Source organism: Lepidochelys kempii, chromosome 7 (assembly GCF_965140285.1).
Source record: "Lepidochelys kempii isolate rLepKem1 chromosome 7, rLepKem1.hap1, whole genome shotgun sequence".
NCBI lineage: Eukaryota > Metazoa > Chordata > Testudines > Cheloniidae > Lepidochelys > Lepidochelys kempii.
The window spans coordinates 23,004,189-23,023,192 of record NC_136386.1 but is presented as its reverse complement, the minus strand read 5'-3'; the positions used below and the strand labels follow the sequence as shown (position 1 = coordinate 23,023,192).

The 19,004-nt window shown below is 44.7% G+C and overlaps 1 protein-coding gene across 8 annotated transcripts in view; it reads right to left on the bottom strand.

Annotated features, from left to right (window-relative positions):
* Positions 1-434: 434 nt before the first annotated feature.
* The window catches only part of ABTB1 (ankyrin repeat and BTB domain containing 1), a 42,785-nt gene continuing 24,215 nt past the window's right edge, over positions 435-19,004 (bottom strand). For 4 of the 8 annotated variants that reach the window (XM_078853582.1, XM_078853583.1, XM_078853585.1 and 1 more), the window contains 2 exons: positions 15,615-16,218; positions 13,803-15,027 (listed from right to left, as the gene is read on the bottom strand). In XM_078853582.1, the coding sequence (XP_078709708.1) occupies positions 14,507-15,027; positions 15,615-16,218 (1,125 nt within the window). In that variant the 3' untranslated portion in view covers positions 13,803-14,506. Of the gene's footprint in view, positions 4,627-6,510; positions 6,712-10,086; positions 10,255-10,849; positions 10,949-13,802; positions 15,028-15,614; positions 16,219-19,004 lie in introns of those variants that run through there. The other 4 variants (XM_073351364.2, XM_078853581.1, XM_078853580.1 and 1 more) reach the window with 4 other exon arrangements.

Here is a 19,004-nt window from a genome sequence, read left to right as displayed (position 1 = left end):
ATCATGAGGTTTCTTCCATGAAATTACTTGTGCCTCAGGGAGAACCCCCAAAGTACACTGGTGTCAAAATAATCTCTGGCATAATTCAATGGAGTTACACTAGGGATGAATTTGGCCCAGGCAGGGCAATAGTAATAAGGCAAGACATTCCAGGGGTGGGAAGAAGAAAGCCCATATGTGGAGAAAAAATAAAAACATTCTCAATTCTTTGCTGTTGTGTTGTATCAGGGATTATATGACTGGCCCACTGGGAGGGGGGGTGGAAACACATGTTTTCCCCCACTGCTTAAGAGCAGAAAAAAAATAGTTATTTGGTGGGTGGGTGGGTGGGGATGTGGAGTGCAGGCTAAATGTACCACCTGGGTCTTTTCAGAAATAAAGTCACGCAGACATCATTAGGGTCATTAACAAACAGGCCGCAGCAGAGACAGGCATAGTGAAATATACATTTTTTTTTTATTGCTGCACACATGCTCACACATTACATTTTTAAATATTTTTATTATAATATATTGCTGCTCTGATAAACTTTACAATTTTCTTATTTCAAGAAAGTGCTAATCGTCAATTAAGAGGATGGGGATAGCAGAACAGAACACAAAAAAAGACTAACAAGAGAAATCCTAATTTTTCATCTTGCAATAAAATTATTTGCAACACTAAAGTGAGTTCAACACATGTTACAAACTAGTTTATTTATTTTACAATTAAGGAGCTTGTTCTGTATCTTAACCACCTGCTTATCTGTTTTTCAGAGAGATGAAGGAGCCCTAGATACTCAGTAATTGGACAATCCAGTTTAGTTCAGAGATTTAGCCACTATGTACAGCTGGACAGGCAAGGTGTACCGAATTCATCCAGCACATTTAACAAAACTGCATTACCAGGGAGGAAAATAAAAAGGCCACATTGACCTTTAATCCCACAAATTACAACTTCTAAGTGGTTCCCTGCTTAAAGGGACAGGAATGGACACATTTAAGAACAGCTGCATGGAAAATACTTACAAACTGTGTGGCTGCCATTTCACCCATTTTTGTACCACTCTCCTTTTTACTGTAAAAGTTAAGATACCTGCATGGAAAAAGGATAGTGTTTTTTCAACAGTCCTGCTCCTGAATCTTACTTCCAACACACACCATGCTCTGAGGGCAAAAGCCAAATTCACTGCTGGTGTAAATCCATCTAAATTGGTGGCCCGTAGTCTTCTGGGTGGAAGGGGGGGAGGTCACAACAGTTGCTGCGAAAAGGAAGGTTGTGTTGCAAGCAGAGTGATTGAGAAATGTATACAGCAGGAGCAGAGAAGAGGTGATAAAAACCTGAGCCTCATGCTTATATACAAAGTCATATTTAGTAATAAAGGGAAGAGAAAGACAGGTGAATCGTACCAGTTTAGCTAGAAGGTTGTTTCTGAATAACAGGTTTTGCGGGCTTTAAAGAGCTTACATCTCAGAGGGTGAGACAACACACACTCCTTCCCCTGACACAAAATACAAGGGATTTAGCATTAGTCTAACCAGCCCTTCCCCCCACATCTTAAATTGAGACACGCTTCACCAGCTGCAGGTTACTTTTGGCTCTCAGAACTTCATTGTCCTGTCGTTCTGTCCTTCAGCCAATGCTAATCTGTGCTCTGTAGATGGATACGGAAGTACACAGACCTAGGGTGTTCTAAAATACACACATTTAAGGAGCAGAACATACAGTTCCTCTTTCCATGTCATTATTCTGATACAGGACCAGGCATGCACACTATGGAACCAAGATGCTGGCACCTGCCTGCAAAAAGCAAACCAGAAAACTCACCTGTTTCCCCAAAGGAATTTCTAACAAAAATAGAGGTAGATCCTGCTCGAATAGCTCAACACCCTCCAGAGACACTCTCTTCCCCAAAGATGCCTCGTCTGCAGGAGACGCCACATAAATATGGATAAGAAGAATCCTCTGGAGGCTGGGAGAGCCAGTACATAGCTGAAAACTCTTGGCTCTGACAACGCATCTCAGTCCTGACCTGCTAGTCTATTCTTGGGCTTCCACGCACAACTCTGCTGATACAGCTCAACCCCGCCGGCAATACCTACTACTCTACCCACACTGAGCCTTTTGGAGTCTTAGCCAAACTATGTAGGAACTTCATAATCATAACTAAACCAAGACAATCATATGCAATTTCATTAGCTGTCCAAGCCACTTCGGAAGCCAGGCTAGCAGATGGGAAAGGACAACATAAAGCCCACATAACACAGTCCTTGCCATACAGGGGAACTTAAATCCCTTCCCTTGGTTATGTTGAAAAAACGCTACCAAAAGCATGGTCAGAGGAGCTGTTGGGGACCCAGATCACCTATCTGCATGAACAATGCACAGGGGCAACACACAATAGCACAAGTCACTAGGGTGTGGTTTGAAACCCCTACATCATGCAGTTACTGTAAACAGCAACATCCACCAGTGACAGCAGCACCAACATTTTGATAGGATTCCTCATGCAACTAATACAGCCCAATTTTCTCCCTCCCAGGCAGAAAGAATCCACTCAAAGTCCTTGGCAGCATTAAATTTCCAACATTATGATACTTCCTCTGTCTCCCACCATTAAGCCACGTGCTTCCTATGACTGTCTAAAGGGTAAGAGCAGTTAAGTCTCCATGCTTTGCTCTCTGGGAAAACCTGACAGTGAATCCTTGGGACTCTGATGACAACTCTAGAAAGTCTAGCATCCATAGTGTATCCTTGTGACAAGAGACAGGAGATTTATGAAGAAAGAACAAAATCTGGGTGCACGCAAGATTTTGTGACCGTAGATCCCCTTCCTCTCTCTAGCCAACACCAAGAAAATAGCCTGACCTCACTCACAAGTTAACAAAGAGAGGATGTAATTGCCTGTACTCTGGCAATAATGTCTCTTTGGAGTATCACCCAGTATCAGCACACAGGACCACTGAATCCAACCTGAAGTCATTTCATGACCCTAACATCCTGTAAAATTGCAACTTCCAGCCATGCTGTCACACAAAACAGAGTGACAAGTAAAACTCTTGCTACACTTCCACCTCCGAGGGTATCTAGAAACAGGGCAACACTAAAGAGGGACATCTAGTGAGACAGGATGGGTTGTAACAGGGAAGGGCTGTAACGGCATGGAAACAGGGCTCGGAGAACTAGTCCATATGATGAGATGTACTTAGTGCAACTGCTGACTGATGTTGAGAAAAGAGGGAAAGACCAGCACCATCCCTCTCTAAAAGCCAAGGGAGACCAGATTTCTAAAGATAATGATATCTATGGCAGAGGAAGAATCCCCAAACACATTTGCAAGGATGAACAATTAGCTTCTTGAAGAACAAGGAACTCAAGGTTTTTAAGCCGGAGTAAAGTCAGAAGACGAAAGATTAGGACAGATGAACTGCGACAGGCCTTGTAAAGCTCCCTTTTCTTTGTAACCCACCCTTAAACTTTGATAAGTCTCTCCTTCATCCTTACACAACAGGCCAAAAAAAGAATACGTGGCAACTCAGAGGACAGGAGCTGCTCCCCTGTTCGAGCGAGACAAGGGCAGTACCTCTGCATCAGTGCCTTTGAAAAGTCACTGGCTCTTTAGCAGACTGGGTCTCTCTCCTGCTGCTCTCGAATGTATTTCTACAGGTTTATATTTGGGACATGCATTAAACAAAGTATCCAGAAAAGAAATTATTCAATTTAGCCATGTCCCCCTGATCAAGGATACACTGTCACAATCTGTCAGAATATGGATTTAAAACCTAAACTTCCATACTACACGGAGGGTGTAAATCCAAGTGCCAATGCTTGAAGGATCCCAGTAGTTTGTGACTGAGAAACAGGAAGAGCAGGTGAAGTCAGATAGTGCCTCTCTAAGGCTAAATTCCTGTGCACCATTAACATGCCATCCTCTCCGCTAACTCCCCATAATCCTGACAGCGAAAGACCAGCCAGTTTAATTCTAACAGATTCCTTTACACTCAGCATAATCCATTTTTGTTCCCTTGATCACTACACAAGAACCCTGGTTTGAACCAATTTCAGAAATGCATTGCTGGCTAAGAGGGTGGGGCAGCTCCTGGGGCCAGATGTCATGGAGTCCATTAATAGAGCTCCATTAGTCATGTGGTTGGCAGTTCCCTCTCAGTGCTATATCGTACAAACAGTAACTATCAAACTGGTCTGCACTTTGGGATCCTATTAACGGAAGGAAAAAAACAAAAACGTGAGTGTCCAGCCATGAATGAATTAAAAGGAAACCATGCCGGGGGAGGTGGGGGGGGGAAGGTGGTGGGTAGGAGGAGAGAAAAAAAGAAAAAAAAGTCATTTGACTAAGACTCATATGTTCTTGCATTCAGAGGCAACCCACTGGAGGTCACACCGGCTGCTCTCTGCATCCAACAGCAGGATTTACAGACTTCAGCACTCGAGCCCTATACTGGTCAGGAGGTTTTCCAGTGCCTCTAGTTTCTGGTTGGCCTCCTCGATGGCACTGTAAGTCTGCACATTGCTGGTGATGTGGAAGCGGATGTCATCCACCAGGGGGATGGAATCGGTCTCCTGCCGTTCCTCCACCGCCTCAGCATTCTCCTTCACCGCAGCTGCAAACTCCTCCAACTCCACCAGCTGGAAGGATGAAGACAAGACATCAATTAGGGAAGCTGCAAGGCTGATGGGAAGTGGCAACGTGATGTTCAGCTTTCACCACTAAGTCGCCAGTTCAAATCAAGCTCAGGCCGGTAATGAGTGAAAGTCTGGAGAGTTCAGGAACCTGGGTTTGTGAAATGAATTGGAGGGTCTCAGCTTAGTTACCACTGAGAAAATGACGAAAACAAGGTCATCCCCGTAGTTGGCCCTTCTGATGAGACTTCCAACAAGGAGGATACAGAGTGCCAAGGACTGAATAGCCCCTGGAGACTGAATTCTCCTTTCACACTCTACAGGAGTCCTTCCAGGTTCAGTGTGAGACACACCAGCAAGGGGCAGCTCACAGGAAAAGCTTGTCCTGCCATTTACAAGACTGTATCTGCTCTATGGATAAACACAAGGATTCAGTCTTCAGGGCTGTCAATCCTGCACCTTTAACCAGCAGGAAAAAGACTCAAATGTTTAAAGAGCAGACAAAACCTGTCGCTAGGCTGCAACCCCCTCAGTATATTGTTGTAAACACACACTGACCAAATGTCCATCATTGCAGTGTTTGGGCACCATTTACATGAACTCACAATAGAGACAGAGAGAGAGAGAGAGAGAGAGAGAAAAAAAAACAAAAAAAACCAGGAAACAAACCTCCACAGGGAAAGCCAACAGCTCCTGTCACGGCAGAGACAGACAAGAGATGTCAATCTTGCAGTGGAACTTTAGGCCTGGTCTACACTACACTGTTTTGCCAAGAACTTCCCATCATTGCCCATACCAATTCAGCTCTCCTAGAGAAAGTGCTACTGTAGACAAGGGGTGGACATCTGCTGGCATCTAACTAATGGGTCATCTCAACTTGCTCTGTGCTCCACTAGATGACACAGTTCGTGGTCCCCTGGAGCCCTCCCTGCACCAGTACTCCCACTGTTCTTAGCATTAGTAAAACGATGGGGGAATGCCCTAAAATTGTTAGTCTAAGCAAAGTCCCAGTGGCAAGAATTAAATGTTCCCGATCACTGCTTGTACAGTTCATTCAGCTGTTAGATAAAAATCCCCTTTCCAGAACCCAGTTCTGGTCATAGGCTGATGTGTTGGTTCCCTCATTTATATTGATCAATGGCACTTTTGAATGAGAAGAACTGTTTGGAAATGATTTTCTGCACTGTTTTCAGAGGCAGGAAAGAGTTTCACACCTTTCTCAGAGCCTCTCAGCTGCAGGTAAAGAATGTTACAGCTCATGTGGGAGCATTAATTAGAGCCATTTATATAAAACTACTGACCCCGCTAGGAACCAAAATACTTAGTAGAAGAACTGAGACTGTCTGTGCCATATGGTCACTGTTTCTCTGCAGACATCACTGACTCCTGGATCTGCAAGCAGCCATAAGAGAGAATGGCCAAAACAGCAGCGGGAAGGAATGTTCAAATTGATCCTTGTGAATAGGATTCCAGTGTAATAAGATTCGTTATTTAGCTAATCATCAGTAATAATTTTTCCCTATGGAAGCCCCGATAATCTGCTTTTTGGGGGTTATAATGAATTTGAGGCTACAGTACAAAAGCACTAATTGCACCAGAAAGAGCCATGTATGGAGATGAACACTCCCACCTACCCCTGCACACAGCACCCCAATGCACATCAGTTGTGATCTGCGGCACTCAATGCTATTCCATAACTGCAGCCTTCTTCACCAGTCATGTCAAACTGTGAGGCAGGTCCTATTGAGGACCAAGGTGGGACTACAAAATTCACTTCACTTATGACCCAACAACTTCAGAAATGAAAAGTGCATACACTAAACCATGGCAACACTTAGATGCACATTTAGTAGTCACACCTGAAACATCTTAGGGAAGGGTTTCGCATACCTTCTCAATGATCTTTGCCATGTACTCCGTGCACTGGTCCTCCAGTCGCGTCAGCTGGAACAGCTTTGCAATTCTCCAGATGTTGACGACATTGTCCTCATCAAGTATCTGAGCCAAGGTTCTCCCGCACAAGCGTTTGAGCCCCGGCAACAGGTACATGTCTGCTACACACAGCACGTCATAAGCATTCTCTGGGGACAGCTGGTAATGCAAAGAAGAGAGTCACCATCAAGAAAGTCCTGCCTACACCATGTTCCTCTGTGAGAGATGAAATCTCAGGGCAATCTATTTCAGACATAATTACTTGCAGTTAGGGGAAAAACACCAGTGCAGGAGTGCGAACCCTGAGGAGAGAGCTCTATGCCACCATTCGAGAGACTGAGGCGATGTCTACACTACAGACACTACAGCGGCACAGCCACGGCACTGCAGTGCTGTAGTGTAGACACTTGCTATTGTAACAGAAGGGGTTTTTCTGCCACTGTGGTTAATCACACCCATAAGAATTCTTCTGTTGACCTAGCAATAGCTACGCCAGGGCTTACATCGGCTTAACTATTTCTCACACCCCTAAGCGACATATTAGATTGACAAAAACAATTTTTTTATTTAATGTATTTAGGAAGTTTTAACAAGTTTACAAACCCTTGCCATGTAAATATGGGAAACAGAACAATCTTTACAATACTTGTCTTTTTAAACAAAAGCTATTATACACACTTAACAGACTAGGCACGTCAAGCAAGATATTGGGTTACTTTTTATTCAATACTCAGACAAAATACATTCACCTGCAAAAATAAACCCAGCATATTAGTCTAATTTTTTTTTAAATGTTAACACTTGATTGTCATGCCCGGGCTGTGTCAAATATGCGTACACAGAGTTTTCACTCAGTTTAATGAAATCTCTAGAAATGAAGTAAGTGTTATAATGATGCTTACTCTGTAATATGACAACAGATGGTTAAATAGCAAGGTCTGATGTCTTTTTAAACAAAAAAAGTCAGTCCTAAACCTTGTTCAGACTTTTCTCTCTCTTTTTTTCCTGGCTGGTCAAATCCTTGACGTTTATTTTAATCAATCATCTACGTCACTAATCTGGAACTAGAGTTCTCTTCTGTGCAGTTTTACTATTGCTAATATGAAAGGAACTGTGAAGAGCACTGTTACCCATCTGGATTTGTGGGACATGGCATGCACATGCTCTAGAAGAGACCAGGTCATGTAGGATTCTGAGGAGAATGAAATCTTGTATGTTTATGCTAAAAAACTTCACAGTTGCAAGTTGCACAGGTACAAGCTGCAATGGTGCAGTGCCTCCACACTAGCCATTCTGGGCCAGGTGCAGTGCTGCCCACATCCACACACAGATACAGATGATCATTTCAAAGTGGGGTTGCACTAGAAGGATTACTTGCACCATTGCAGCTGCAGTGCTTGCATGGCTGTCTACACTAGTACTAGAGTAAACAAGATCATTCAGAGCAAGGGTGCATTGGAATGGGACTGGAAAGGTGAATCCTTGTTTGCCACAGTGCACAACTGTACATAAGAATGCAAGGTGTATTAGGAGGCATGTCAGAGGCTCACAATAGTTGTTAAAGTGCTGTAACAAAGCTATGCAGTTCAAAGCAGCAACAGCAAGGTTGTCGGGGTTATTCATCAAGTGTTGTTATAGACGCAGGTTTCCCAGATCTGTGCTCCCTCTCACTTTACATAGTCCAAAGCCATGTTTATACCTTTCTCAAGGACTTTTGCACAGGAGGCTTGCATATCACCTACCCCTCCCTTAGGAGAATTTGACCACACACTGATTGAGTTTCACCCCCACAGTAACTGCAAATCTCTCTACTGTAACATCTAATAAGACGCTTTGGGAACCTATAAGGTCATGAGCATTTGAATTGAAAACACCAAACGCTCGACTGATCACTGTTCAATAAGAAAACAATCAGTTTGATGTTCCTTTTCAAACTTCCTTATATATATACACACACACACACATACACACAAGTTCCACTCAGCTGCTTATTTTTTCCCACTCAGAAACCACATGCACACACACTCCCCTTTCACTGATAATAAGGACTGCTGTGAAGGACACAACCGTGACAGAAATGTCAATCCTTTGAAAAAGGTGAGGTCATGCAGGATGGGGACTCTGGTTATGTCGGCACTAGACTGGACTTAAGCCTAAGAAGAAAAAAAACACTGTACAAACTATTGAACTTTGAAAATCTGCCAGGAAAAATAATCAAGAAAACATTAAATATAATTTTTCAAACAGATGGCCTCTTTCCACAAAAGCTCATTTGGCTTGGGACTCAAATAGCCACTGGAAAATATGACTAATAATTTTGGAATGATAGTAAATTGTTTTTAAGTGAGGTGGGCCATCAGGCATGTGCAGTGCACAAACAGGTAGCATCCGAAGAGCCACTCGAAAGGGAAGGTTGCAGCCAGAACTCTGGTTTGGAAACACTTCTACTTAGCAACAACAGAGAGTTAGCGAGATTCTGCAGGTTCAAAGAGGGGCAGCGGGAACTGGGTCTGGCTGCAGGGCTGTGATAAGATTCTGATGTGCCTTAGGGCTCCTCACCTCCCATTCCACCTGTCCTCCAGAACATAGACAATAGGAGGTTGTGAGCAGAATAAGATAATGTGAGGAAGTTCTACAGGGTATTAATGACAGCCTCAGCAAGCTAGCCAGTCACTTCCTGTCTGATAAATCATCTCTCTGCCTATCATAGATTCTATGTTGCTGCCTGTAGCCAAGCTGGTCAGCAGGAATAAGGTCACAGATGTGCAGGTGGTCACAGCAAACCAAAGGCTAACCCACAGTAGGAATGCGAGAGTAGGAATGGTACAGTCTCACTCATACAGGAAAGCCTTAAGCTTTGCTTAACCAGCTCATCAGCATCATTAACCCCTTCAGTGCTGCCAAAAGATGTATAGTGCTGGCTGCACTTTTAATTAGACTGTTAGTTCTTTGATGCAGGGGATGTCTTTTTGTTATGTGCTTAGCACAATGGGTCCCTGATCTCTGAGTGGGACATCTAGACATTCCAGCGATGCAAGTAATTTTTGTTTTAAATGCAAAGATAGGCTGTAATGCCAACAGTAAACGAACAGGCCTCTTAACCTAAGCACACCTGCAGATCTGTTTTCAGCCGCCATCTAGTGGCAGAATTCTGACTGTGTGCCTTTGAGAGCAGTCAGTGCTACACAGTAGCATTCAGTGGGGAAGAATACACAGCCAGACAAATCATGCATTATGTATCTGGCCTAAGTAACATGCATCCTAATTTACAGGATATTAATTTAGGATGAAAGATACACATATGGCATTTAGGAGCAGTTGCACTGATGTATTCAGGAAACAAAGTCCCAGCCTAGCCTACAACATGGATAAAACCGAGATACCAGTATTTGGGTTACTGAGGTTCAAGCCAGGTAGGAGACTGGGCGAGTGGTATTTAACAAACCAGCAGTAGGATACTAGAGGATGACACTTCTGCAAAGACATCTGGGCATAACTTGAAGGCGATGAAAGGAGAGAGTAGGCTGGTCTCACCTCAGTGTCATCGCTGTAGATGTAGTAGAGGACCCTGATGAAGATGTCTTCTGAGATGTTATGAAGGGTCACCACAGGGATGGTGGGCTGAGTCTGCAGCTCCTCGCTCTCACTGAAATGATCCTCAAGAAGGGCTTTGAAGTAATCACTGCGGCCACAGAAAAATGCCTGCATTGGAAAGGAAAAATCCAACATTAACATCTCCCTTTCTGCTGCACTGAGCCAAACAGCATTAGGCAAGGGATCAACTTTCAGGAATTCATTAAGCAAGTTCCAAAGCACCGAGTCAGTAGCATAACCTCTGCCATCGCTCTGTGTTTTTATCCCTAGACTCTGATAAACTTGTTTTTTTTCTTTCATGTCTTATTTTTACACATTACTGCTCTCAAAGCAAAAGAGAGATATTAACTAGAGTGACTGTTAATCTAGAGTAGCAATACAGTTCTAGTTAGAGGGCTCAGAGTCAGGATTCCTGAGTTCTGTTTCCAGTTCCACCCTTACACTGAGTCATCCTGAACTATTAAGGATCCAGCATTTCCAATGACAGGTTCAGATTTGTTGCTGACAGTATGAGACACAGTGTAGATGCCTCTTACTGCAATTCACGAATATCCTTACCCTGAAGGGAGACAAGCTGGGCTGTTTCATTAAGAAGAGTGCTTTAAGTTTAAGCTTACCCCTGCAGTATATCTAACTATCTTGTACTAAGTGCGTGGGAAGGATGTGTACATGGACCTTGATGTTTCTAAATGTATGCGCATACCTTATGGCATAAAAAGTTGTAATCTGCCACTCGAAAACACACATCAGGACAGCTGCTAAAGTTGTCAGTGCTGTCAAATGGCAACTCCCCAAAACCCACCTAGAAAGACAAGTTAAAAGATAAGAAATTTCTGCAGTTTGCATCCATGGTATCAACATTAGAGGTGTTGGCATTGATCTATAAAGACCTGTGTGTCTTGGCTATCTGAGACACCCACCTTTACCCATTTACACCTCAGCAGCAATGGAGATCACTAGAGATGCTCTTCCTGACTGATCCTAGATTTATACATCTGAGAGCTCGATGCCTGGTAGTCTCAGTGGAGAGGCTTCTGAACTGAAATTCCCCTTCCCAGTTTGTCCAGCAGAGCCAAATGACCTTCAAGCCAACAGTGGCATGCTCATAACTCCTCTTGGACTTCTAAATGAGGAGGTGGATTGCTGGGTGGGTATTTAGTTTACATCATGGGATGGTCATCTTAACATTGACACCGGTCAAGGAAAGGCATGTTATTTTAACCATAGTATACGTAAAAAGTCATTTTATAGCTTAAGTAAAGGAATGCACAGATCTGGAGCAATTGCATTGAAACTACAATGTCATTCAATACAAAAAGAAAAGGAGTACTTGTGGCACCTTAGAGACTAACCAATTTATTAGAGCATAAGCTTTCGTGAGCTACAGCTGTTTTGTTGTGGCAGTTTCCACGATATGCATCTGATGAAGTGAGCTGTAGCTCACGAAAGCTTATGCTCTAATAAATTGGTTAGTCTCTAAGGTGCCACAAGTCCTCCTTTTCTTTTTGCGAATACAGACTAACACGGCTGTTACTCTGAAACCATTCAATACAAAGCTTCCCATGCACAGTTCAATTTCTTGTCACTCTGCAGTCCAAAGAAATTAAAGTTAAACTAATTCACTAGATTATTAACACAACTCCCTCCAATTCAATGTGCCAAGCCAACTGGCATAAAAGGTTGTGGGCTTGGTTTTTTTTAAAAATAGCATTATGGATATGTTGCTTATAAGTTATTCTCTCTCTCTGGACACAAGGGAATTCAATTGTGTGAATCTATGTTCACAGCCATGTAACCAGAGCAATTATCCCCTGAAAACAAGAGTTTCCTCTGCTTTCTCCTATCTAGGTGTATACCCTGAGCAGCCTGGGATGAAAAGTCTGATCCCTACCACAAGGCTCTCCTCTGAGCAAATCACATCAAAAACTGGCTCTAGGTTTCCCCAGGTGCAAGGGCTACAAGCCAAGAAGTTCCACATCCAGTGGAAGAATGGCAGATATTATCTCCTACCCAACCGCACTAGCAGAGAGCATTGGGTATAGTGGGGAATTAGGGTATGTCTACACTACGAAATTAGGTCGAATTTATAGAAGTCGGTTTTTTTGAAATCAGTTTTATATATTCGAGTGTGTGTGTCCCCACAGAAAATGCTCTAAGTGCATTAACTCGGCGGAGCGCTTCCACAGTACCGAGGCAAGCGTCGACTTCCGGAGCGTTGCACTGTGGGTAGCTATCCCACAGTTCCCGCAGTCTCCGCTGCCCATTGGAATTCTGGGTTGATATCCCAATGCCTGATGGGGCTAAAACATTGTCGCGGGTGGTTCTGGGTACATATCGTCAGGACCCCGTTCCCACCCTCCCTCCCCCCGTGAAAGCAAGGGCAGACAATCATTTCGCGCCTTTTTTGTCTGCTGCCAGCCAAAGATGTAAAGGATAGATGGAGTGGGTCAGAACAAGAAATAGACCAGATTTGTTTTGTACTCATTTTCCTCCTCCCCTGTCTAGATCACACTGCAGTCAGTCACAGAGAAGGCGCAGCGAGGTTAATCTAGCCATGTATCAATCAGAGGCCAGGCTAACCTCCTTGTTCCAATAACAACGATAACTTTGGTGCACCATTTCTTATTGGAACCCTCCGTGCAGTCCTGCCTGAAATACTCCTTGATGTACAGGCACACCCTTTGTTGATTTTAGCTCCCTGAAGCCAACCCTGTAAGCCGTGTCGTCAGTCGCCCCTCCCTCCGTCAGAGCAACGGCAGACAATCGTTCCGCGCCTTTTTTCTGTGCGGACGCCATACCAAGGCAAGCATGGAGGCCGCTGAGCTCATTTTGGCAATTAGGAGCACATCAACCACCACACGCATTATCCAGCAGTATATGCAGCACCAGAACATGGCAACGCGATACCGGGCGAGGAGGCGACGCCAGCGCGGTCCCGTGAGTGATCAGGACATGGACACAGATTTCTCTGAAAGCATGGGCCCTGCCAATGCATGCATCATGGTGCTAATGGGGCAGGTTCATGCTGTGGAACGCCGATTCTGGGCTCGGGAAACAAGCACAGACTGGTGGGACCGCATAGTGTTGCAGGTCTGGAACGATTCCCAGTGGCTGCGAAACTTTCGCATGCGTAAGGGCACTTTCATGGAACTTTGTGACTTGCTTTCCCCTGCCCTGAAGTGCATGAATACCAGGATGAGAGCAGCCCTCACAGTTGAGAAGCGAGTGGCGATAGCCCTGTGGAAGCTTGCAACGCCAGACAGCTACCGGTCAGTTGGGAATCAATTTGGAGTGGGCAAATCTACTGTGGGGGCTGCTGTGATGCAAGTAGCTCACGCAATCAAAGATCTGCTGATATCAAGGGTAGTGACCCTGGGAAATGTGCAGGTCATAGTGGATGGCTTTGCTGCAATGGGATTCCCTAACTGTGGTGGGGCTATAGACGGAACCCATATCCGTATCTTGGCACCAGAGCACCAAGCCGGCGAGTACATAAACCGCAAGGGGTACTTTTTGATAGTGCTGCAAGCTCTGGTGGATCACAAGGGACGTTTCACCAACATCAACGTGGGATGGCCGGGAAAGGTGCATGACGCTCGCATCTTCAGGAACTCTGGTCTGTTTCAAAAGCTGCAGGAAGGGACTTTCTTCCCAGACCAGAAAATAACTGTTGGGGATGTTGAAATGCCTATATGTATCCTTGGGGACCCAGCCTACCCCTTAATGCCATGGCTCATGAAGCCGTACACAGGCAGCCTGGACAGTGGTCAGGAGCTGTTCAACTACAGGCTGAGCAAGTGCAGAATGGTGGTAGAATGTGCATTTGGACGTTTAAAGGCGCGCTGGCGCAGTTTACTGACTCGCTTAGACCTCAGCGAAACCAATATTCCCACTGTTATTACTGCTTGCTGTGTGCTCCACAATATCTGTGAGAGTAAGGGGGAGACGTTTATGGCGGGGTGGGAGGTTGAGGCAAATCGCCTAGCTGCTGGTTATGCGCAGCCAGACACCAGGGCGGTTAGAAGAGCACAGGAGGGCGCGGTACGCATCAGAGAAACTTTGAAAACCAGTTTCATGACTGGCCAGGCTACAGTGTGAAAGTTCTGTTTGTTTCTCCTTGATGAAACCCCCCGCCCCTTGGTTCACTCTACTTCCCTGTAAGCTAACCACCCTCCCCTCCTCCCTTTAATCACCGCTTGCAGAGGCAATAAAGTCATTGCTGCTTCACATTCATGCATTCGTTATTCATTCATCACACAAATACGGAGATGACTACCAAGGTATCCCAGGAGGGGTGGTGGAGGAGGGAAGGAAAATGCCACACAGCACTTTAAGCACAGCACTTCAAAAGTTTACAACTTTAAAATTTATTGAATGACAGCCTTCTTTTTTTTGGGCAATCCTCTGTTGTGGAGTGGCTGGTTGGCCGGAGGCCCCCCCACCGCGTTCTTGGGCATCTGGGTGTGGAGGCTATGGAACTTGGGGAGGAGGGCGGTTGGTTACAGAGGGGCAGCAGTGGCAGTCTGTGCTCCAGCTGCCTTTGCTGCAGCTCAACCATACACTGGAGCATTCTGGTTTGGTCCTGCAGCAGCCTCAGCATTGAATCCTGCCTCCTCTCATCACGCTGCCGCCACATTTGAGCTTCAGCCCTGTCTTCAGCCCGCCACTTACTCTCTTCAGCCCGCCACCTCTCCTCCCGGTCATTTTGTGCTTTCCTGCACTCTGACATTATTTGCCTCCACGCATTCATCTGTGCTCTGTCAGTGTGGGAGGACAGCATGAGCTCGGAGAACATTTCATCGCGAGTGCGTTTTTTTTTCTTTCTAAGCTTCACTAGCCTCTGGGAAGGAGAAGATCCTGTGATCATTGAAACACATCCAGCTGGTGGAGAAAAAAAAAGGGACAGCGGTATTTAAAAAGACACATTTTATAAAACAGTCGCTACACTCTTTCAGGGTAAACCTTGCTGTTAACATTACATACATAGCACATGTGCTTTCGTTACAAGGTCGCATTTTGCCTCCTCCCACCGCGTGACTACCCCCTCAACCTTCCCCCCTCCCTGTGGCTAACAGCGGGGAACATTTCTGTTCAGCCACAGGCAAACAGCCCAGCAGGAATGGGCTATACTGAGTGTCCCTGAAGAAAAGCACCCTATTTCAACCAGGTGACCATGAATTATATCTCACTCTCCTGAGGATAACACAGAGAGAGAAAGAACGGATTTTGGTTGAATGCCAGCAAACATACACTGCAATGCTTTGTTCTACAGTGATTCCCGAGTATGTGTTACTGGCCTGGAGTGATAAAGTGTCCTACCATGAAGGACGAAATAAGGCTGCCCTCCCCAGAAACCTTTTGCAAAGGCTTTAGGACTACATCTAGGAGAACCGCAAATGCCAGGGCAAAGTAATCCTTTCACATGCTTGCTTTTAAACCATGTATAGCATTTTAAAAGGTACACTCACCAGAGGTCCCTTCTCCGCCTGCTGGGTCCAGGAGGCAGCCTTGGGTGGGTTCGGGGGGTACTGGCTCCAGGTCTAGGGTGAGAAACAGTTCCTGGCTGTCGGGAAAACCGGTTTCTCCGCTTGCTTGCTGTGAGCTATCTACAACCTCCTCCTCATCATCATCATATTCGTCCCCAAAACCTGCTTCCGTATTGTCTCCATCTCCATTGAAGGAGTCAAACAACACGGCTGGGGTAGTGGTGGCTGAACCCCCTAAAATGGCATGCAGCTCATCATAGAAGCGGCATGTTTGGGGCTCTGACCCGGAGCGGCTGTTCGCCTCTCTGGTTTTCTGGTAGGCTTGCCTCAGCTCCTTCAGTTTCACGCGGCACTGCTTCGGGTCCCTGTTATGGCCTCTGTCCTTCATGCCCTGGGAGATTTTCACAAAGGTTTTGGCATTTCGAAAACTGGAACGGAGTTCTGATAGCACGGATTCCTCTCCCCAAACAGCGATCAGATCCCGTACCTCCCGTTCGGTCCATGCTGGAGCTCTTTTGCGATTCTGGGACTCCATCATGGTCACCTGTGCTGATGAGCTCTGCATGGTCACCTGCAGCTTGCCACGCTGGCCAAACAGGAAATGAGATTCAAAAGTTCGCGGTTCTTTTCCTGTCTACCTGGCCAGTGCATCTGAGTTGAGAGTGCTGTCCAGAGCGGTCAGAATGGAGCACTCTGGGATAGCTCCCGGAGGCCAATACCGTCGAATTGTGTCCACAGTACCCCAAATTCGAGCTGGGAACGTCGATTTAAGTGCTAATCCACTTGTCAGGGGTGGAGTAAGGAAATCGATTTTAAGAGCCCTTTAAGTCGAAATAAAGGGCTTCACTGTGTGGACGGGTGCAGGTTTAAATCGATTTAACGTTGCTAAATTCGACCTAAAGTCCTAGTGTAGACCAGGGCTAAGTGAGACGTATCAGGTTCCCCCTCTCTGCAATCTCACTCAACAGGAAACAAACAGAGATACATGCTGCTTTCAATACCATCAGGCAAGCTCAATTCATACACAATGGGGATTCTCTGGCACTCCTGGTCCTAGGCTGCAGAGAACCACTAAGCTAGCAAAGGCTCTGAATTTCACACTACTTTGGAGCATGGCAACCTGGCCCAACTCGCTGGGCTCTCTGTCAGTACTCAGGACCATTTGGCAGAATAGTTTCTAATTATAGTACAACTAAGCCTAATGACCGTCACAATTTCTCGGTTATTAAACAGCAAAGCCACCTTCCCAAACTCTGCAGCAACCCTGCTTGGTCTCCCTCATCTACGACTTTAGTTACAGTTGGTAACCTGTATACTCTTTCTTTTTGTTGGGAGCAGGACAAAGGGAATTTTTACAGCTCCTGAAAGTAAAGGATCTGTAGCGCTTCAGAGTATCTGTCTCACCCCATCTTATCCCCACGGCTTTTAACCTGCTCTGTGTCTTATACAGCATTGGAGACATGCATGGCACTTCAAGAAACATTGGAAGCCTACGTCCCTGCCCCAAAGAGAGTGCTGTCTAAATTCAGACAAGAACAACTGGCGGGGACAGTAATGTGCACATCCAACAGGGAGAAGCAATTTGCTTCTAGATAGAAATAAGCACAGTAGAAAAATTCAGCCGTAAATAATTTAGGACAACCTACAGAGGCCCATTATGTCCTAACAATCCATAATGGGATTACCAGTGGAGAAGCAGACTCAAGATTTTATATCCAGCTGCATGTTGAGTCATCAGGGTTCTATGACACAAGGAACAAAATAGAGCATCTACAAAAGCACAAAGCAAAGCACCAGAAACCGTACTGTAGTTTATTACAAGAAACTTCACGTTTGTGACTGACTGGTCAGTGTGCTTTGGCCTCGTAGATTAAGTGTTTTGTATTATATTATTTGTATGGTATCAGAATCTACTGGTGAGGTTGCAGGATTGCTGCTCCTGGGACTCAAATGCCTACTTCATGGGATGACCCCAGTAAACAAAGATTTAGAAGAGATGTAAATGATAATTAAGCAGTAAAAGGCAGATTAAAAGGCTACAATCCTGTCTTTAGGATCTTTATAAATGGCCAGGAAAGAGAGGAGCTTTTAAAAAATTATCAAGTTAAAACAAGGCAATTAGGGGTAATAAGAACCCTGATTCCATGGTTATGGGTGCCATGCAGATGTTCTAATAAATTTCCCCCATTCCTTCTAGCATTCATGAACACACACACAAAGTAGGACAGCAGTATCAATGTAACATGTTTAGATTGGATTATGGTGTACTTTTTTCTAAAATACATAAAACAGCTGAAAAAAATTCAGGAAATTTCAGCAATGCTAACTCATTATTTTATCCAGATTCTCATGACATTTGGGGTTTTTCTTCCTTAAAGAACCCGTTCCCATACGACTATGGAGGAATCTCGGTTTTCATTTTTAAAGAAAGGAAGTGTGTTTCTAGCCCTTAGGGTTGTGGAGAAAAGCTCGAAAAATGTGACCCACGTGCACCCTAAAGGCTCAGAAACCAGAAAACAAAACCAAAGAACCTGATTTATTTATTTATTTTAATTGCATGATTTTTAAGTCACTCTCATTGTATTTGGGCACCTCACTCGTGATGTTTAAGCGCTTGGGGTTCACACTACTGGAATTCATTCTACATTCCCCTCTGGTTTTTGATTTTTCCAAGTAACTAATGATAAATAAAGAAAACCACAACAAAGGTATACAAAAAAAGCAGCTTTCTGCTTTGATAGAGGAAACATCAATGGACAGGATTCCCTCTTTAAATCCCTCAGGAATTAGAATAACTGGATCACTAAGAGCCAGCACAAAATACCTTGGCACATCTTGCTTAAGAAACTTAAGGCACCATCACATAAAAAAAAAAAAAAAAGATACATGGACAGAGTTTCTACCTTGCTTCAGACATTTCCTTGAGCTATGCATCAGGGAGTTCTGTTTCGCACAAGAAAGCAATAAGCTTTGTTACACTGTTCAGTTATATAGCCCACAGGCACAGAGCTGCTTAAAATGAGTATGTTATTAGTTTTACTACTCAATGTGAAGAAACTGGGACAAACATATTAAAGGAAGGAAAATATAAGATGCAACTATCGATATTACAGAGATGAACAAAGGCAGGAAGAACTGGGGTCCACCAATATCTTCCCTGTTTACTTGCATCGCTGGGAATCAATAGTGTGGAATACACATAGCTGAGTCTAACAGATAATCCTGACTCAATGCTTCTGAGAAAAGTAACAAACTAACTCCCTGCCAATACACTATGGGGAATGATTCTTAACCAGAGGATCAGCTAAACTCTGTGGACCGATAATCCCAGTTAGGCATCCCATTCCATCTATACGTACCCAAAGGTACTGC